Source organism: Notolepis coatsorum (assembly GCF_963971535.1).
Source record: "Notolepis coatsorum genome assembly, chromosome: 19".
In the NCBI taxonomy this organism is placed as follows: Eukaryota; Metazoa; Chordata; class Actinopteri; order Aulopiformes; family Paralepididae; genus Notolepis; species Notolepis coatsorum.
The window spans coordinates 29,307,047-29,329,237 of record NC_140183.1 but is presented as its reverse complement, the minus strand read 5'-3'; the positions used below and the strand labels follow the sequence as shown (position 1 = coordinate 29,329,237).

At 40.0% G+C, this 22,191-nt stretch overlaps 2 protein-coding genes across 2 annotated transcripts in view; both read left to right on the top strand.

The window, feature by feature from the left end:
* dpy19l1l (dpy-19-like 1, like (H. sapiens)) overlaps nt 1-16,410 on the top strand; it is a 101,974-nt gene extending 85,564 nt beyond the window's left edge. The window contains exons 20-22 of the mRNA XM_084335751.1: nt 381-480; nt 3,390-3,515; nt 15,243-16,410. Of these exons, the coding sequence (XP_084191877.1) occupies nt 381-480; nt 3,390-3,515; nt 15,243-15,414 (398 nt within the window). The 3' untranslated portion in view covers nt 15,415-16,410. The remainder of the gene's footprint in view (nt 1-380; nt 481-3,389; nt 3,516-15,242) is intronic.
* Nucleotides 16,411-17,207: 797 nt separating this feature from the next.
* The window catches only part of LOC311246437 (uncharacterized protein), a gene marked incomplete at both ends in the record, with an annotated part of 40,268 nt that continues 35,284 nt past the window's right edge, over nt 17,208-22,191 (top strand). Inside the window, one exon of the mRNA XM_084336592.1 lies at nt 17,208-17,307. Coding sequence (XP_084192718.1) covers nt 17,208-17,307 — 100 coding nt within the window. The remainder of the gene's footprint in view (nt 17,308-22,191) is intronic.

Below are 22,191 nucleotides of genomic sequence, written 5' to 3'. Positions count from 1 at the left end.
ATTGTGAGAGGAGAATTGGAAGAATGCGCCAATATGAGAATTAGAGACATAGATCCTATTAATATAAGTCCACATAGCTAGGAAACAATGCTAAACACTGGAAAAGGGCATGTATAAGATAGTTCCCCCTTAAATAATTGTATTAAATGTATTGTTTAAATATATCCCCTTTAAGCAATATATAATAAATAATACATCCGTGTTTCCCCTTCTCAAGTAGAATGCAGATGCTGTATGCATTCTGTCACTCTTGGAATGACCTTGGCCAAGGCTTTGGACTGGACTAGAAGTGTAAACATCTAGGCTCACTCCAGTACTGTACATCACCTCCCTGTTATTGCCACATATTTACTTTGCCGTATGTGTGTGTGTGTTTATAGATTCAGTGTTTGCTGGAGCCATGCCCACCATGGCCAGTGTGAAGCTGTCCACAGGCCGGCCCATTGTCAACCACCCCCACTATGAAGATGCTGGTCTGAGGTCAGTAGAGAGAGCTCTCTTCCCACTGCAGCGTTATTACCAAGCCAAGATTATGTCACACAAAAGAAAAGACCATTCACATCTGTTTGATAACGCCCTAGCCTGTAGCAACCCAGAGTGTCCAAATTAGGGCTGCAACTAACAATTATTTTCATAATTTAACTGAAGAACCATATAAATTAGGGATGTCCAATATTATCGGCCTACCGATATTATCGGCCGATATTGGCATTAAAATGTGACATCGGAAAATATATATATTTTTTTTACATTTCTATAACCTTTATTTACCCAGGCAAGCAAGTACCGGTAAGAACAAATTCTGATTTTATTTATTGTCAAAAGTATGCATAATGTTATGTTAATTCCACAACAAGACATATGTAATGTTCAGAGAAGAGAGTCGATCCAGGCACTCAGAAAGATGTAAAATCCAGAGGGAAGATGGTTAAAAGGCCTTTATTAAAGGTGGCTAAGTCATTTAAAATCTAATCAACATGTTTCGACCATAGCGGTCTTCATCAGGATTAGATGAATAAGTTATTAGATGAATCCTGATGAAGACAGCTATGGTCGAAACATGTTGATTAGATTTTAAATGACTTAGCCACCTTTAATAAAGGCCTTTTAACCATCTTCCCTCTGGATTTTACATCTTTCTGAGTGCCTGGATCGACTCTCTTCTCTGAACTCTGCATTCCCGGTGATCCAAGAGCACCTTAACCTATATTGAACTGAGCTAACCAAGTTCTCCCTTTTGAGCACCTGGTTGTTTTTTCTCCTGCTTAAGACATATGTAATGTTAATTACCTGAAATTATTCAGTTTTTTTGGGGGGGGGGGGGGGGAACTCTGCATATATTGGTATCGGTTGATATCGGTATCGGAAATTAAGAGTTGGACAATATCAGTATATCGGTATCGGTAAAAAAGCCAATATCGAGCATCCCTAATATAAATCCATTTTGAAATGTTTTAGAGAGCCCTTGTACTGTTTTCTTTTATTTTTTATTTATGCAAATGTATACATTCCTATTATACATTCAAATTCTACATCTTCCATTTCATTCCCCATTCCTATCCCTAACCCCACCCCATCCCTCCCAAGGAGAGCGACAACAAACATACATAATACACATAAATAAAACATTTAAATAATTAAACATAAATACAGGAAAAAAAATTGCTAAAAGAAATTAAGTAAAATTAAAAGAAATAAAAATAAACAATAAATAATAACAATGACAACAACAACATCGTCAACAAACACCTCTTACATGTCTGCTGTACAAAACATTGTACTGTTTTAACTGAATGAACACAACACTCTAACTTACCATCTTTAGATAATAAAGTTAGAAAATATAATTTCTCTGAAAACATCAAACAGACTTATATGGTTCTTCCTTTGAGGTACTCAATTGAATATTATATTAAATTAATTTGAATATTCAAATTAGAATTAGAATACATTTAAAATAAAAATTATATTTATTTTAAATGTTTTATAATTCTAATTTGAATATCTCAGTTCAATGAGACGGTGTCTAAACTAGAGGTGGGCATAGATACAATTTTTTAATGTAGATTAATCTATCTGCAATCCTGGAGTTAATCTAGATTAAAATGGCTCATTTGAAGTCTGCCGAAGGCATTCAAAATATGTGTGTTCTACCCAAATAATGACCAGAAGTAAGTCCTTACTTTTTCTTTCCTCCTTACGTTTCTCAGGCCAGGTGGCCCATTACACCATGAGCCCATCTCCCGTTTCCAAAATGCATTACAGACTGTTTGAAAAAGCTGTTTTGCTATGATAATTGGTAATGAAATATCAAAATAATGTTCAATAAGATGTACTTGTGTTTAATAAATTGTTTTACAATTTAAATCCTCTAATATTGGACGGGTCTTGTATTTACCTCACCTGCAAAGAGCACCCGGCCTTTAGTAGAGAGAGGCTTATATAAGAGGCAGGCCTTATTTTCAAAAAATGACACTCATGGACATAATCCATTCTATTTTTTTAATACGTACATTGTCTGTCTACATTTATTTAGACTAACGTTGGTATTTAAATATTGAGTGCAGTTGAGTAATTGTGAAACTGTGGTGGATTAACGTAATTCACACACTGACGTTAGAACTGTCTATACAGGTTGCGGGCCCGCACGGACCATTTTGCGTGTGGTACCGTCTGAGTCTAATCGAGTTGACATGCAGGCTTTAGCTAACGCTATCATAGCATCATGATCTGTAATGTGTCAACTGGACAATGCCAGCCCCGCCTGCCAACGCCATATAGATAGCGAACGTTAACTAGCGTTTGCAAACGAAGCCAACGTCATCCAGCCGACACCACAGATCTAGCTATGATGACAACGTTAGCTAACGCTAATGCTAACGCCAACGTTAATGTAGTCGGTGTAGCGGGAACGGTAGAGAAAGGCAGCACTTAATTTGCATTGGCAAGAGTTTATCTCATTCTATATCACTGCACGAAAAAGAAATAAAAAAGATTATAAGAGGCCCGTCCTCTATTTGAATACCCTCCACTATTAGAGGATTTACGGTACATCAGCTAATGTAATTGGCTCCCAGACCCAATTTTGAGAATAGATTCATGGCGGTAATTATTATATCGCGCGATAAGAGTCCGCCGTTAACTTAGCCCGGTAAATGCGTTAACGGCCCTGCCTTAGTCTAAACTATATCTTTCAGTGCAAATATAACATTCATCAACCAATTAAAGGGCATTTATTTAAAAAATAAAAACGGTTGTTTCTTTTTTGCAATGCTTGAACAATAGCTAGTCCAAATATTCAAAACAGTGCACCCTCGGGCACTTGTTTGCCTTCTCTCTTCCATTCTGGCAGTGTTGTGAAAGGATCATGTTGTGGTCTTTGCTCCCAGGGAGAGGACCAAACTGGTGTACTCCATGTACAGCCGTATGTCTGGCGAGACGGTGAAGAGGAACCTGATGAAGCTGGGGGTGGACTATTTTGTCCTGGAGGACTCGTGGTGCACCAGGCGAACCAGGTAATTATTACTGCCAGCCCAGATGTCCTCTCTTATCTGGAGAGTGCACTTATCACCCTTCACAAGGTTAAAAGCATCAGGGTTGTGTAAGGGAAGATGTCAGAGTTCACAGTCATGGAAAACATGGGCACATCGCCAATGTTAAAAAAATATTTATATCGATAACCGATATTAACATTTTGATCGATATAATGTACAAATAAAACAAATTTCTATGATAATCAAATTTTGTACATCATATTTTTGTAGATACTGAAACGATGTTAGCCCACAATCCTGTGCTGCTTCATTGTCACATGCAAGTAACATTACCCAAACACATTAATGCACAACAGCAGCTAGACATCAGACCGATGCGATCAATAAACAAATCACTATCACCACCCGATATATGTTTACCGATATATATCTGCCCAGTTTTGATCATTGGACCGATACTGATATATGAAAAAATCACTATCATCAGCCGATACTGATATGGTCACCGATATATCGTGCATCCCTAATTTTTATATGGCAAAGGTGTATCATTGTAGTATATTGTTATTCTGAATTTTAAAACAATTATTAAATGTGTAAGGCCCGATAACACATGTTAAGTCAAGAAGAAACATCACAATAAATCAAGAACAAAACAAAAAACACCATGAAATCCAAAATAAAATGTAAAATAACTAAATGCAACACTCCCAGACAATGTTCCCTCTAACATGGCCAAACGCTCCCGTGCACATCTGAAATCTGTCGCGCACAGAAACGTTTGTGTAAAAAAAAATTAAAGACGTTTCTTAACTCATTCAGTGCCAATCCTAGAAAAAGTCGGGTTAACTCGCCATGCGTTGAGCACCAATCACGAGAAATCTCGGGTTTTAATCGTTATTTCTTTTATTAGCTATATCTATACATTTTTCATCCATCCAGCCTGATGTTATCATTGGGAATGGGTCTGAGCTCGCAAAGGGCAAATACTGCCGCCTACGCCTTCCAGCCGGTATTGCTCATCATTGAAATACCTCCCCCTTGGGCTGTGCAGTGATATAACAAGTCCTGGCGGGGTATTCCTACTCCGGCATGACTAACGTTATAACACAGAGTTTGGGGAGACTCGGAGCGGCCTGGATTATGCCTTTTGGACATATAACGTTCAATCAATAAACGTGATCAACATTTGGAATGGCGATCAGGAATTGGATTAATCTTTTTGCATTACATCAGAGACAAGGTAAGGACACTATATATCCAATCTTGCGTTGATCTGATATTTTTTTCTCCCGTGATCGAAGCTGTCTGTGTGGACTGTGTGTGGCTGTTTACCGTTGGTGGCGTGGGGGGGGGGGGGGGGGGGTAAGGATAATAACGAAGGATAATAACGATAATCTAGCGTTGATTTCAGGAAGATTCGATAATCAGGCGAAAAATGACAACATAACTGGATTTCACTAAAGGGCTATTTTCGCGTCTTTTCCTGGGATTACTAAGAATCACCCAAACTATACTCATATTCAAAGTGGTATAAAACGGAAATGTACGGATGAAAAAATAATCAGTTTTTTGCATGTTGACCAGAAGCAACTCACTGACAATCGACAGTGTTATTAGATCCATAGCTATAATATTTCATATATTTTAAGCACTCACAAGTTTGGTTTTATCCCCATTGAACAGAGTGCTGGCCTTCTACCCAGAAGGTAAACAACGACCCCTAGTGCTCAATGTGTTAAAAAAACAGCAGTTGGCTTGGATGCACGTACTCGCATGATAATTCTCTCTCTCGAATGGTCAAATAAATATTTGATTAAGGAATATAATGTACCACGGGACGTCCACCACTCCGGTCATCACCACGAGACATCCACGCACAGGGAGACAGGCCTTAGACAGTTTGCGTGTTTGTGATGGGCGGACATAGCAATAGATACATGTAGTAAGCAATGCATATATGTGAATAGAATAGAAGTACTTAACCCAGCAATGAACTAGAACAGGCATGGTTTAGACGTTGTAGGTCGTACAGAAGACGGTATAAAGCTGATCCATGACCTCAATGGTGCACATAACCAAAGTAGGGATACTGTAGAACAGTCACTGCAATCTTGGCCATCACCCCGAGACATCCACCACCTTGGTCAACACTACGAGACAACCACTCAGAGAGATGGGGAGATGGGGACAGGGGTTAGAGAGTTCCCATGTTTGTAGTGGGCGGAGTTGGAGCAATAGTAATGTAATAAAAATGTAGTGAGCATATATATATGCATACATGGTGACAATAGAATCAAAGTATATAAGAGAATTGTGAAAATAAGTAATAGATGGAACTAAGAACTACTGCAAGTGTATGTATACAGGATGAGATACAAGACTATGGCTCTGAAACCATAGATATGTAAAATACATAGTTTATCTAGCACAATATATGCTGAGAAACTATGCTGAGTTAGGCTACCACTCTGGTATTGATGAGAATCTAGCTTCAGTTGTCTGTAATCAATCTTCAGTTCATTACAAACATGTTAAAACAATGTTGTTCATAGAATATACCGCCAGTCAGATAACTGCATCTCGGAAAAGTCTGGAGTTTCCTGCTTGGAATTCTGACATCAAGCTGGAGGTGTGTATTGCTGCCCTCCTCAGGTTGAAAGAGTCATTACTCTGAATAGGAGGCCAAAATGCAAACGGCTAATCGACATGGAAGTCAATTGTATTGTTTCAACCCAACCCTTCATTTCAACCCTACTTGGAAGCAAACTCTGTATTACTATTGCCTGATTCTGACAGTTTTTGATACATTTTCCTAGCTCATTTACCGGCACTATTTGATTCCTTACTACAAGCATGCCACACGTGTCTCATTTGAAACATGCAAAGCAAAACATGTTTGAAAATGGACCAAATTATTTTCTTCCTGTTGTCATTTGTTTAGCCGACTACTGCAAACCTAATTATAGTTTAGCAAATACTAGCTTGCATACAGTATGTGATCTTGTTGAATTAGTCATTACTTCCAGATAGCACTGTCACTAACGATTATTTTGTTACAGATTAATCTGTCGATTATTTTATCGATTAGTCGATTAATCTAAACAATTTAATTTATTTAACAATTGATTCTATGTGCAATTGAATGTTTCAAAATGTTTTACTAGTATCCTCTGGTCACATGGGTAGTTGCCTCTTTGACACCACCTACTGAATACCCAGAGTTTGAATACCATGAAGTTTATTTATGTCTATAAATGCTGTGTAGTGTGGATGCCTACTGTACATGAGTAGGGTGTGTAACCTACATGCCATTACTGCTTTTTATCTATTGACTCATTATAGCTACTGTGTTGTTTATCATTACATACAATGTATCCATGCCTGTAGCTAAATGCTGAAAAACAGGGGACAAAATTAACTGTTTAGCTTTAGATTTAAAAAATACCAGCCAGAGATTTTTTACCGGCCAAAAATTATAAATAGCTTTTTAGTATAGCTCCATGAATTATTGTGTTGTTATCTCTCCACTCCACGCTATGGTAGTGCTTGTGCTAGCACAGGAGATACGATTACAATAAATGTTTATATATAGGCTGTATACCGTACATATTTAAATCAATATCTTCCTTTTGAATAAAATAGGCTCAGGAATCAGGATTGTTAAAGCAAATTAGCCTAATCCATGTAAAAAATAGTAGCCTATAGTAAATGTATACTTAATGATTTTACAATATTTTTGCTAATGAAGTGAAATATTTATTATCAACTATCCAGTTAGTTTTTATAGTGTACCTTTTAGCTACTTCATTGATCTTCATCATTGAACGTACAGAGAGAGAGACGGGCTCAGCCCCCCCCCTACCTCCCTCACTATTGGAACTCCACGAAACCGATTCTCCTGTGCCTTTGAGCTATTTAGCTTAGTTAGCATTAGTGTTAGCAGCTAACGTTAGTTAATGTTTTTACCGCGACGTGGGCATACAGGAATGGCGAGGATGTAAAGCATGTTAAATGTAATTATTTTGGGAGGACCCTGTTGTTTCTTAACTTGCGTTTGACTAGTTCAACCCCCTCCAATGTACAGTTACCCCCACCCGGCCTACCAAACCCCACCACACCCAAACCTCCTCCAATGTACAGTTTCTTCCCCCTCATATACTCTCTTTTTTTAGACTATTTTTGTATCACAAACAGTACTGCATTTGTAGATAATGGTATGTCATAAATGTCTAGATGTAGCAGTGCTGTCTATCTGTATGTCATGTATGTCATATATGTTATGATTAATTGAAAATGGGGGACCCTGATGTAAACTAGATGAAAGTCTTTCTCTGGTCTGCATCCCCTTAACAATTGTGTGTATTGAGCTGTACTGTATTGTACCCATTCTGCAATCTGTTAATAAAATGTTTGATCAATCAATCAGTTATTATCTTGGGAGGATCCTGTTGTTTACACTAGTTATTCTCTTGGGAGGACCCTGTTGTTTCTTAACTTGCGTTTACACCGGTTATTATTTTGGGAGGACCCTGTTGTTTCTTAACTTGCATTCACACTAGTTATTCTTTTGGGAGGACCCTGTTGTTTCTTAACTTGCATTTACACTGTTTACACTTGCATTGCACCTGTTGTTTACACTAGTTATTCTCTTGGGCGGACCCTGTTGTTTCTTAACTTGTGTTTACACTGGTTATTATTTTGGAGGACTGTGTTGTTTCTTAACTTGTGTTTACACTAGTTATTCTTGCGTTTACACTGGTCATTATATTGGGAGGACCATGTTGTTTCTTAACTTGCGTTTACACTAGTTATTATCTTGGGAGGACCCTGTTGTTTACACTGGTCATTATATTGGGAGGACCCTGTTGTTTCTTAACACACAGGCATTAAAGCGTTCCGTCTTGAGACGGAATTCCGTCAATTTGATTCGGAGTCTGACAGATTTCCCGTCAATTGGCTACCTGGTATAATATGATTTGTAGATGCATACAGATTGAAACTAAATTGAGCCAATCGGAGGCGTCAAATATCATGAAAAAGGGATTTTTTTTCCTGCTGCGCCAAGCAGAGTCATGGCGAGCAATAATAGCAGGACGCATGCAGCGACTCGAGAGAAATGTATAATAATCGCAAGATACATTCAGACTGTTGGATCTAAATAAATGGATTTATGGACACATTTATGCCCGGACCACAAAGCTTATTGAAGGGTTAGCGGAGGCGCGACGGCTCTACCGGAGTCCGTCAGCCTGTTATATGAAAATGTAATAATACTTGATAGTAGAAACGCATGTCAGAAAACACGAGTCTTACGACAGTTGCCTTTTTTTCAGCCCTCGCGCGTCAATTCTCTCCTTGTTTACCGACGTCACATCCACCACCTGCTTGCACTAACGTTAAGCACGCCTGCTATACCGATTAGCTAACGTTAGCATAATAACGTTAATGGAAGGAGTAAGCCGGCCACTAAAAAGAAAACCCACCGCGGTGTTCTCAGACGAAAAGGATGAGCGGCACCACCCAACAAAAGAAAGTTTCGGGAGGAATGGAAGTTTGAAGATAGCAGTGTTTCAAGAGACTGGCTAGGCTACAGTATGATGCGGGGGCTGTAGACAGTGGTGAGTTGTTAACTTGTTCCGTGTTCCGCAACTATGTCAAAAAGAAAAACAGAAACAACACATTTGTCATTGTCGTGTACCGGCCAGATCCTGGTATTGGCGCTGTCTCGATAATGCAGTTTCCCCTGTTGCAGACCCGGTGTCACTTTTTTTTCGCTCCGGGTTGTGTGTATCCTTTCCGCAACGGAATTCGGTTTCCGGGTTCCTCTGATTGCCCGCGACCCCCACGTGACCCGCCCCCCTATCCACCGCTCTGCCGCGCGCGCCGCGGACTCGCTCGCTTCCTCAATTTATACGCATGGAAGTATTGACTGAATGAATGAATGAAAACTTTATTTAACAGATTGCAGAATGGGTACAATACAGTACGGCTCAATACACACAATTGTTAAGGGGATGCAGACCTGAGAAAGACGTTTGTCTTGTTTACATCAGGGTCCCCCATTTTCAATTCACATTTCAAAAATATACCGTTAACTGGAATATGTTGTGCCTTTACACATATGTTGGATTATGTAATTGGTTTGTCATGACAAACAAATAAAAATGTACCCGCTGGCTACAACAAAGCTATGGCTTCACCAGATCGCCTTGGAATACTTTTTGCGACGCCGAATTCAGTATGCAGTAAAGGAATATAGCATCAGCCAATGGACATATCAATCTACCAGGTGGCGATCAAATAACTGGGAAATTATTTTTGGAATCCAACCGGCCACAGGTAAGAGCGATTTGACGTCAATTTCAGTCTGATCTGATCCACCCGGTCAGCGTATGATGTTGCAATAACTAATGCCGTTATTGGTAATCAATAATCGGAAACGACTTCTCCCCCCCCCCCTTTTCATGCATTCATGGTGGAACATGATACCGATCATATGCATTTAGATTTTTAACTCTAGCTTGTGTAGGGCCGAAACGCCATCGCGTTATTAGCTTAGCGCCCTATAACTAGCTTTGCAGGAATTACCCCAGACCATTGCGGTATATAGTTCATATTCACGACGCTATAAAACGGGAACGTATTGATGAAAAAGAAAATTCTTTATGGCATATTGAAGGGAAGGTTTATACTGTCAATTGACAATGGCCACATAGCAATAATATAAAATATAGATTTCGCTCTACAAACAACCTCACGCACAGTGAAAACTGAAAATCTGGCCTCAAGCGGGCCTCATAGTCCAATCCCAATGGCCCCCGAATGTGTTAACTTGCGTTTACACTAGTTATTCTTTTGGAGGACCGTGTTGTTTCTTAACTTGCGTTTACACTAGTTATTCTCTTGGGAGGACCCTGTTGTTTACACTAGTTATTCTCTTGGGAGGACCCTGTTGTTTACACTAGTTATTCTCTTGGGAGGACCCTGTTGTTTACACTAATTATTCTCTTGGGAGGACCCTGTTGTTTACACTAGTTATTCTCTTGGGAGGACCCTGTTGTTTACACTAGTTATTCTCTTGGGAGGACCCTGTTGTTTACACTAGTTATTCTCTTGGGAGGATCCTGTTGTTTACACTAGTTATTCTCTTGGGAGGATCCTGTTGTTTACACTAGTTATTATCTTGGCAGGACCCTGTTGTTTACACTAGTTATTCTCTTGGGAGGATCCTGTTGTTTACACTAGTTATTCTCTTGGGAGGATCCTGTTGTTTACACTAGTTATTATCTTGGGAGGACCCTGTTGTTTACACTAGTTATTCTTGGGAGGACCCTGTTGTTCTTAACTTGTGTTTACACCGGTCATTATTTTTGGGAGGACCCTGAACTTGCAATTACACTATTCACACACCGGTTAGCCGGATAGCCACTTATTTTAAATTAACTAGATATTCATAATGCTTAATTATCATTTTTTCTATATTATTTCATTTTAGGTTGAATGTGTAAAAAATTTAAGTGAAAGTGAATGCACATGATCGCAGTGAGTGAGCTCTAGCAGTAGAAGCTCTGAAGAACACTCACCCTGCAACGTCAGGACTGCCCACTATTAGAGTTATCATCAACTGCAGTGAAACACGTACACTAAACCTAGTAACTATGAAATTATTATACAGTCTATGCTGCATACAATATTTTCTTTAATACAAAAACTACTAAATCAAATTATCCCAATACTTTTTATTTGTTGTATTGATGGGGAACTCTGTACACTGATACACTGATCTGTTTGTGGAAGGCACACATTTATGCAGGTACTCTTGCACTGTATTCCAGTGTTTGTTTGTTTTGCCCAGATACGGTTTATGTCTATGAACATGAATCATAAATGAAAATCATTTACCGTTATGCTTTGTACCGGCTTGCTTTCCTCATAGATCTGTCCCAAAGTGATACCATTGGAAGTAGTCACTCAATCTCTCATCTCGGCTCTCATCTCTGTTGTATAGATAAAGCGCAAGGAATGTTGTCATCCACTGACTATTCACATTTCATAACCAGTTATATAGTACGCCAAGCAGTCAGTCAATGTCTCTCGCCATTCCTCTCTAGCCAAAAATGCACACACTTTCGCCCAGTCATAGAAGCGCTAGGAATGCTTTCAAATCCCAATTCATAACCAATAACATTGGTTACCAAGAATAGAATAGAATAGAAATACTTTTATTATCCCGTGGGAAATTTGACACTGCAAATCGCCCAACATTTAAACATTTAGACAGGACAGGTCACGAATTAGAATAATAACACAAATCAATCAAGTTGCCTAGGATAAGAGTAGAGTAAAATAGAATAAAAATGAAATAAAATATACAGAAATAAATACAGTAAAAATATACTGAGCATGGGGGAAGGGGGGGGGGGTACAGGTAGTAAAAAAACAACACAGCAGTGTAAACAATTTGGTCAATATAATTTAACTATCTAACTAAATGAAATATATATTCACAGTATTCACAGTGTCACATAAGGTGCAGTATGCTTCAGGTAGTGTATTGTCCTCCTTGGGTTCCTATTAATCCAAGGTCAATGTCTGGCAGCCCCCTGTTTTGGAGCCTGGAGGCCGCTAGTCGCGGCCTCCTGCCACTATTGAGCTGCCGCTCTGTGCTCAGTGATGCAGTGAGGCACAGTGATGCATTGTATAGTCTGATGGCTGTTGGAATGAAGGACTTCCTGTGCCGGTCAGTGCTGCATTTGGGTATTGTGAGCCTAGCACTGAACATGCTCCTCCTGTCAGCCAAGTCTGTGTATAGCGGGTGGGTGGGGTTTTCCCTGATGGCCTGGAGCTTAGCAAGGCTCCTCCTCTCCGCCACCCTCGCTAGAGAGTCCAGCTCCACCCCAACCACGCTGCTGGCCTTCCTGACCAGCTTATCCAGCCTGGTTGTGTCCACTGCTCTCAGTCCGAGAGGGAGGGAGAGAGAAAGACATAGACATTTCTCCTCCCCGATCTACTCCACTGCTCTCTCTATCTCTGTCTGTGTGTGTGTGTGTGTGTGTCTGCCAGAGCCAAGTATTACCAGAGTTTGGACAACAAGGTTTCAAAAAGAGTTCTCGAATGTCAGTGGCTAGCATTAGACTCTAGAGCAGGGGTCGGCAACCTTTTTGACATGACGTGCCAGTTTGAAATGGTCTCGTTAACTGGTGTGCCATATCAACAATATTCCATCCATATAGGCTACATGCATTGTAACAGCCTTTTAAAGAGAAATGTTCTCTCATAATCAGGTATTTTTAATAATTCTTACAATAATCATATTAATTATATTATTATTATGGTTGTATCAACCATAAATCTGAGTTGGGGGGGAAAAGTGATGGAGACAAACGGCTACATACCGTGCGACCATTTCACTCGCATTTGCCCATTCATTTGAATTTTGAGCGAAAAATAGACTAGGAGAAAGAGGAATCCGGCCAGGGGGATTCGCAAGCTTCATCTAACGAGGCGTCGCAAGGTTTAACTGAGGCGGCTAACGTTAACATGACGGCACTTACGTTACCAAGCTAATGTCGAGCAGACGACGTACAGTAGCTCATGTTACCAAGCAATCGTGCGCAAAGTTCAGCACCACATACAAGGTGGACAGCTCCCCTAGCCCTACACTTACAAATGCACACCCTCACACACACACACACACAAAGCACCGGCAGCTAGAGAGAGAGTTTGAGTCTTTATGGACAGATCTCCAATAAAATAAGGTTGTTTCTCAGTTTCTAAAAACACATCAATCCCAGGTAAGTGCATACATGTGCACATGCATGAACATGCCACATATATGCGCGTATGCTCTATATATGCGTAGAGCCCTGCATATGCACATTCAAACCCATGTGTAGGAAAATAAACAGCTGCCTACCAGTCAGTGTTATCACTGGCCCTGTTTTGCTTTGCTGAGCTATGTTATATGGGGGCTGTAGTTAGTCACTTTAAGTTGCACACATGCTTCGGAGTGTTCCGTTGTCAATCGACTCTGGGACGGGCTGAGCATGTACTTCATGTGCGAGAAGATCTGCTCGCAGAGGTATGTTGACCCATTTGTCCTTCTGACAAACAAAACCGTACTCTTCTGTCCACGAGTGCTGGAATGCCCGAACTTCCTTTACTTTAGCTTCCTTAGCTAGCGAGGTTGCCATCATGACATCTACAACTATACAGAACGCAACCTGTGTGATTACCATGGGAAATGCGAGCGGCGTAGGCTACCTTCAATCAATACTAAACAGAGAGAGCTGTGCAACAGCCAATGGCTGTTCAAGAGGTGATTTGACATGCTAGCTGTCATAGGGGTGTGCAAAAAAGTCGATTTACAAAAAATAACCTGTGGGAGGATTTCAACAAGATCAATGCGACAACAGTCCAGTGCAAAATATAAAAAGTGAAGTTACATTTTATTTTTTTTGCCAATGAAAATGCTGCCGTGTGCCAATGGTGGGACACGTGCCTAGGGTTGCCGACCCCTTCTCTAGAGCTAGGCTAGTAGCCATATTTACTTTACTACTTAACGTAGTTACTTTCACTTTTACACAGAATTTTAAGTCACACTATGGTAGCCTCCTAGCTCTCCAAGCACATAAAAAAACGGTAACCCATAAGGACGAACAACTCCATTAGGCACAAACAACTGTCTATATTTTAATAAATTCAGCTTTTTTAAGATAAGATATTCTTTTCTTGATCCCCATGGGGACATTTGGGCAGCATGGGGGAGAGGGGAGGTACAGGTATGAGCATGGTAATAGTAGAAAGACATAAATATATTATAATTATAATACAAATAAACAGTGTAAACAATATAATTAACTCTGAATATATAGACACTACAGGGCCAGGTTGTACCAACTATCTCAGGGGGGACTATACGACACTAGGTGGAACTAAGTATAACTTGCAATACTGTTTGTTCAAAATAAATTAAAATAAAGGCTTTTTTCTGTTGTACCAAACTCGTACCGAACCGTGACCCCGAAACCGAGGTACATACCAAACCATGCCTTCTGTGTATTGTTACACCCCTACTATATGGTATTTAAACCAAATTGATGCCAAAATATTTATACTTATATTCAGCAACTCTAAATTTTTTATCTATTTCTAGTCATTAAATGCATACTTTGCATAAAGCATGAACTTTGTTTGATCAGCATTAATTTAATACCAGTTTAAGATTGATAAGTGCATCCTGTAGTTAACCTGACAACCTTTCAGAGAAGAGATAATATCAATATAAATGGACTGGACCTAAAATATAACCCTGCGAGACACCCTTTGTTACAGACAATAATTCAGATTGGACATTCCCAGACTTGAGACTGACATCTCTCAAACTAATAGCTATCGAACCAATTCTCTGATTCTTCAAACAGTCCCCACATTTAATGTGAGTAGGCAGGAAAACAGTAGTCTTACTTTTATTAGAGTTCACTGCCTTCCAAAACCCTGTAGGGTTTGCATAGGAGCGGGCAATTCAATCTACCGATCATATTTGGCTTTTTTGCTATGGCTTTTATGAATGCTCCGATTGGTTAACACTGGTGCTGAAAGGAAACTGGCTGCTCTCTCTCTTCAGCATCCTGTGTGTTCCTGAAATTACTCTTACATCCTCCATCTGTCCGCTCTCTCTCGCTCTCTCTCTCTGTCTCTGTCTCTGTCTCTGTCTCTCTCTGTCTCTGTCTCCCCCTTTCTCAGGCCAGGCTGCAGTATGCCAGAAATATGGGACGTGGAGGATCCAAAGAACGCTGGAAAAGTCCCCCTCTGCACACTCATGACCCAGGACTCAAGACCTCACTTCACCACCGTCTTCTACAACAACATTTACAAAGTCCTTAAAGTCCCCAAAGTTGCCAAAGAGGTCAGATAACAGCCGGGTCAACCTTGGTATTAGCAACACCCTCTAGTTTTTCCACACCGCCTCTGTGTGTGTCTTTTAGGAAGAAACTAGGATGACCTATTGTTTAGTTTTTTCCTTGGTCAGTCTCTGTTGGAGGAGCCACTGCCCATTGCTGCTTTTTACCCCCTCACCCCCCCTTCACACCCCTTTTTTGTGATCTCTATTTTTGTGAGCAATTGACTGGTGTTTAGTGGGACACTTAGATTTCTTAGTTGTGAATGTGACTTTGGAGAATCCCCACATCCTCACGGTCATGAATCAACCTGGTTGCTGCATTTTTGTCTACCAGCTATTTTCATGTTTCACTCGTGCTTTAAGGCAATGACAAATCCCTAGAGTGTTGCAGTTCTGCCTTGTTTCTGTTACAGAAAAAAAAATCATTCTTTTAAGAAAGTGTGATCGGTAAGTGAGTTGTACAAAACCTTGAGTTCATACATTCAATTTGTCATATTTTTTTCTTCACAATACTTTTTATTTGGCTTTTGTGTCAAAAGTCAATTTTGGTTGCCAGGACCAATCGAAGATGTCTGTCTACTGTGAAGCAATACCCTTTGCCAACTAGACAACAGCCTATATTCATTCAGTTGTATTGATGAACTGCTCTTGAAAAATGTTTTCGGTTCAAACTTTTTTTTATTTATTTGTGCTGGCATTTTTATGCAAACTTGTATTGAAAGGTATTAGTGCAGATTTGTATTTCATCAAAACAGTGTTTTGACATTTCATGAATCTCATAGGCAGATTCAGATGTTTGTGTTTTTTAAGCGTTTTAATGACGCTCCTGTTTTTTTCCCCATTATCAGATGTTTTATTGGTACCCAAACTTGATAAAGACTTATCGTCAAAGCAAATCTGTTTTTATAAAGCTGCAGGTTTCAGGGGATTGTAGCACACCTGAAATGTAATTTATAGATATACAGAATCTATTGAGAACTGGAGTGGTTGAGTTTGTGATGGTTTGTTAATACAGTGTTAATTTTTACACAATTCTTTATTTAGTCATAGTCTCTGTCTTTTGGTGAAAATGTCCTTTACATTTAGTAACATTTTGTATCTTATTGCTTCAGTTTAGTCAATGTGTTATTGATTTAAATGGCATATCATGTTATCAACAAAAAAAGGGGGAGGGGTCTTTTTGGAAGTTGATAACATTTTAGGAGAAGAGATACATGACCAATATCCACATTTCTGCGCCACGTATGCATGTTGTCCTGGGCTATACACTCATTCTATTAACATTGCTATTAATCGCATTCCATCACAGATATCGTGGTTAGTAAGCAGGTAATTGTAATCAAATCATGGATGATGATCATTAAATGACAACCATGGCTCCATATTGGTTGGCATGACACACACTCCTACCGTCCTACTGCAGAGCTCCTACATGCCTGTATGTCACAGCCTGCTAAACTTGCCCAAGAGAACCTAAATCTATACCAAATCTGGATACGCAGTTGAAAGAAAATGCGGCTATAACTTTGAATTGGGTGTATACAGAGTATCACAAATAACCACAAAAAAAACATTCATGAGTTATGCAGTGATGTAGTTATCAGAAAAGTAAATGGACTATCTAAAGCAAACATCTGGGTATCTCTTTGCCGGCATCGCCGACAGGGAGGCACTCGGCAGCACCATGTTATTTGCTGCAGTGGACTGGGCAGCATAGGAGTAGGACCCGTCAGCCAGCATGGTGACTTGTGAACTCGGTTGGGGTGCTGGAGACTCTCATCCAATGTCCGGCCCTGATGAGGTCCGAAATGGGGAACAAAACGGCAGGTTTGGTGGCCGTGGTTGTGACCTGTTGTGAGGCACCACAGCACGACTGGCTATCGGTGTACATCAAAGGTTTCAGCACGCGTGAGGGGTAAAAATGGAACTCCTCGTCTGCATGTGGGCCAGTTCATACCAGCCAAGTAACCAAATGATCTTGTGTGCCACAGTGCCAGTCGCCACCAGACTGCTCCTAGGTGTCAGCGTAGTCCTCTAAAGTAGTACATCTCACTGTTAACTAGCTTCAGTATATACATCTCACAGATGACTCTAGCTTCAGTATATACATCTCACCGTTTAGTTTCATTTATTAAGTTTTTCAATGGGGACAGTGCACATTATTCAACAGTAATGACAAGAGTACCACCACTGTAAATATGGCAGTGTTAGCTTGGTAGCTATTTTTAAACTGTAGTTCCTAGGCAAGATGTTAAATGCCAGGTAAAAACTTAATTTCACTGTTAACGCTAGCTTCAGTTTATACATCTCAGTTTACTGTAGCTTCATCACTGACCAACTTAAAAAGCTCTTTGTTAATTCATATTTTTTTTGCATTAATTTAATTGACAACATCATCACTGAGTTCTTCTAAAAGCCAAACATTGCTGGTAGCAGTGAATTTTCTTTAAATGGGAACAGTGTTCCTAATTCAAACCAGGTTAAATACCTATTTATTTTAATTCAGTTTGTATGAATTCGTTATTATGTATTATCAATACTACTAATCATGACTCTTATTTCCCAAAGGAAGATTGGGAGCTTGTATTTGTAGCTTGTGATGTGCAGTCTCAAAAAGTGTCCTTTGCACCTTTATAAAAATGTGTAATGGATTTGAATGTTGTTAAAATAGTTGAATCTGAGATGATTTTTGTTTTACTTTAATTTGCAAAGAAAACGACTCAATTATCTCCTGTTCTCCCATTTTAAATGTGAATGATTACACCACGTATAGTTATGACACAGCAAATGCATTACCATTCCACATAACCAGTATTTCCCTGAAAGCTCTGATCGCTGTGTAGAGTGAGGCCAGTGGTTAAATGTGCTATTGGCTGTTAGCCATGGAATCAGTGGGCATGAAGCCTATTCAAGTGCCCTTATCACTGATTAATTTCCCATAGAATGTGGACTTCTCAGTGAGTCAGATGATGATCTACAAATTGTAGGGGGCGTTTGGCAGTTCTCATGTGTATACAGTACCATCACCTAGAGCAGGCCTGCTCAAAGTGTGGCCTGCAATAAGTTATTAATTAAAGGGGAACTACGCCCAATTTCAGAATTCATACATGTTATTCCTCTGGTCTTCAGATGATACAAACATATTGTGAAAATGAGCTCTCTCCCAAATCCAAAAACCACTGAAATCTTTAGAGGTTCATAGGTACATTTTCTATTTCAGAACTGAGACCACTACTAGAATGAAGCTCATTTTGTATATAAAAAAAGAAAACAAACAGACTTTATACTTGATGACATCACAAGGTCTGGTTTCTGGGTTTGAGAGAGTAGCTCATGTTCACAAATATTGATTGGTCTTAGGTCTTAGGCCGTGGAAATAACCAACCCACAACATCACACAGTACTTTGCTTTTAAGAAGGATAAAACTGCACTCCCTCTGCTAAGCTGTCAAGTTAGGAATGACAGCTTGTTGAAAGCTTGCTAGTTGCTAGGCTACAGGTTGCAAGGCAACTAGGCATCTCACGAGTCATGTATGTCATCCTATTGGCCTTCAGTGATCAAAACATTGAGAACCCCTGACTTAGAGAGACGGATTTATTATGTAATGACGTTACTGAACCCCATCACTCTTTCCACTAAGTCGCAGTAATGCGTAAAGTTCAGTCTTCCAACCACCACTGACTCTCAAATTAGTGTGTTGTCTTCTGGGTATAAACGGGTATCATTTTATAAATGAGTCTAATGTCACAGAAGCAGTGGGAAGCTTTGGCTGTACTGTGTAGATGGAGAGTGCACACTTTAGTAGTGTGGCTCTGAGTGAATGCATAAAATGCAACTGTAAAAGCAAATCCAATTCTGTAAATGCTGCAAATTCTAAGGTTAATCTATATTTTTTTGTGTGTGGACTTCAACAGGTAGTTGTCAATTTCATGCAAATAGCCTCAAGGTACAACACAGCTTATTACAGTTGATATAATCTACTGTAGGTGGGGCATTGTAGCAATAAGCTATACAATTAGGTGGTTGCAGTTTTGTTTTTATTATTATGCATATACCAATAGTACTGATGATATGTGAATAACTTTTAAAAAAGAACGTTAAATGTGCAGAAGCTTGCAGTTGAAGTTGTACAGTATACCTTAATCATTTATATTTTGTCCATCTAATTTCACATGTGTTTATTTCATAGCGGTATACTACATGGCTGCCAGGTGATACATGGTATAAAGGTGTTCTTGAAAGTCACATGCCTGTTTGGGGCTGTAACCACACATCCTGATACAGTTTGATGTAAATACTGTAGATTTTATTGTGATGGGCCTGTCTTTGTTGAAGATGTATTTTTTTATTAACTTTTTTGGGCTTTCTGTATTTTTTCACGCATCACAATTTAGTCGTTATGCCAATTCCCTTCCTGGTCGTTGCGCGCATTGCCCCACTGTCGGCCTGGAGAGGGTGTATAACTACTACATGCCTCCTCCGATACATGTGGAGTCGCCAGCCGCTTCTTTTCACCTGACAGCGAGGAGTTTCACTCGTGGAACATAACGCGTGCAGAGGTTCACGCTATTTCCCCCAGATCCCCTCCCTGCTGAACAGTAGGAGTCGCAGTTTACAACAACCAGGACACATACCCCACTGGCTTCCCACCCGCTAACACTGCCAATTGTGTTAGTAGGGAGTAGGGATGACTGACCAAGCCGGAGGTACCACTGACTGCTGGATTAGATCCCAGAGTCTGCGGTGGTAGGTGAGTGCTTAGTCCACTGCACTACCCAGCCGCCCCCCTGTTGAAGATGTATTTTATAATATTTGTCTGTTTTGAAAATAAAAGGTTTCTTATAAGCAGTCAAGTATTTTTATGTTAAAATGTGTGCTAGGGAAAGGGGGTGGTTATGTGTTATGCCGATTGCAGCTCAATGAAATGATGTACTACATAGTTTTATCATAATAATAATACATTTTATTTATAAAGCTTTTCAGGAACCCAAAAACGCTGACAATGAGCAAAACAAATGAACAAAGAAACAAAGAACCGCAGGGAATAAGCAACAGTATGAAAATGCAGGACATACAACCACGGGTAACAAGTAACAGATACAGGGTCCAGTAGGGGAACAGTCAGGGAAGTAAGGAAACCGAGGGGAGGGGGGGCAGGAGAGAGAGAAAGTAGGGAAGGGGAAAGGGAGGTTGGAGGAGGGTGGCTATGGGTAGGGAAGGTTGTATGCTTGGGAGAACAGGCAGGTTTTTAGTCGGGATTTGAAGGTGGAGAGTGAGGGAGAGTCTCGGACAGTCTGAGGGAGGGTGTTCCACAGTCTGGGTGCAGCTCGTGAAAAAGCCCGGTCACCAAAACGTTTAAGTTTGGATGACGGGACAGTGAGGGAAACAGTGGAAGAGGACCTGAGGGAACAGGTGGGGCGGTAGGGGAGAAGGAGGTCAGTCAGGTAGGGGGGGGGCTAGGCTATGGAGGGCTTTGAAGGTGAGGAGTAGTGTTTTGAAGTTGATGCATTCCTTGATTGGAAGCCAGTGGAGGGAGCGGAGGACAGGAGTGATGTGTTCACGGGACCGGGTGTTAGTGAGGAGGCGGGCGGCTGAGTTTTGGACCATCTGCATTTTGTGGAGGGAGCGGGAGGTGATGCCAGTGAGGAGGGAGTTACAATAGTCCAGGCGGGAGGAGATGAAGGCGTGTATGAGCGATTCAGCAGCAGGGGGGGAGAGGCAGTGACGGATTTTGGCAATGTTGCAGAGATGAAAGTAAGAGATTGTTGGCCTTGGGGGGGGCTTCAGAGACCCATTTAAACAATGTCTTCCCATGCAGCATATGTTAAAGGTCCACTTCACTGGTTTTAAACCTTAATCCTATTCTGTTGTGAGCAGGGCATGTGATAATCGGACATAAAACGTACACACACATACAGACCCCCCCCAAGATCACAGGATCATGTCACCCAGAGGTGAGCAGACCTCTAGTGAACTGCTTAACACTATTTCCTAGTAAGATGCCGCTTCATTTCTGCAGTTATCCTATTACTATTTTAAACAGTTAAAGATAAGATTGAAATGAAGGCAAATTACCTATATACCTGTATTGTGTTTTTGGTAATTATGGCTATCCCTAGCAGTTGCTATTAGTATTTAGTATTTTCATAACCAGGTTAAAATGTATATGTAATATAGCAATGATTTTACTTTGCCAAATGTTTACAGAAAAGTAAACAGTCCATGCATCAGAACATGGTAAATATAGTCAGGCCAGTGAACTCTGTCCCTTACATAGTCAGGTTAGATAACCTTTGACCTTTGTTTAAGTTACAGTGGGCAGACAAAAGAAGGAAACACTATTAATGCAAGACCTGCCAAGATACAAACAAGTAAGTGAAGTCTGTTGAGGTCCCATTGTGAATTTGGAAGGATTTAATGCTTATAACAATTGTATTAACACAATACCTCTGAACCATAACAGTATTGCAATTTTTCAACCAGTAACCATTGTATTGGAGGAAGTGGTGTACTATTTCTATGTTGATAATTTCAAAACTTGAACAATAGAATTAATGTGAGCAATTAATTGTGAACAAACCTTGTTTATTATCTTTTGTGAAAGATAATAGAGTTGGAGTAGTAGACAAACAAAATCAATTCCTTCATATTACAAGGCAGAATTGTAGCAGAAGTAAAAGTAGAAATAACCAGATAGAATAATACAACAAGTCCCACATTCAAAAATATGCATACGTAATACTTGCATTTCAGTGATTTCAATCCTCTGTCCTTTGACCTCTAAAGGTTAT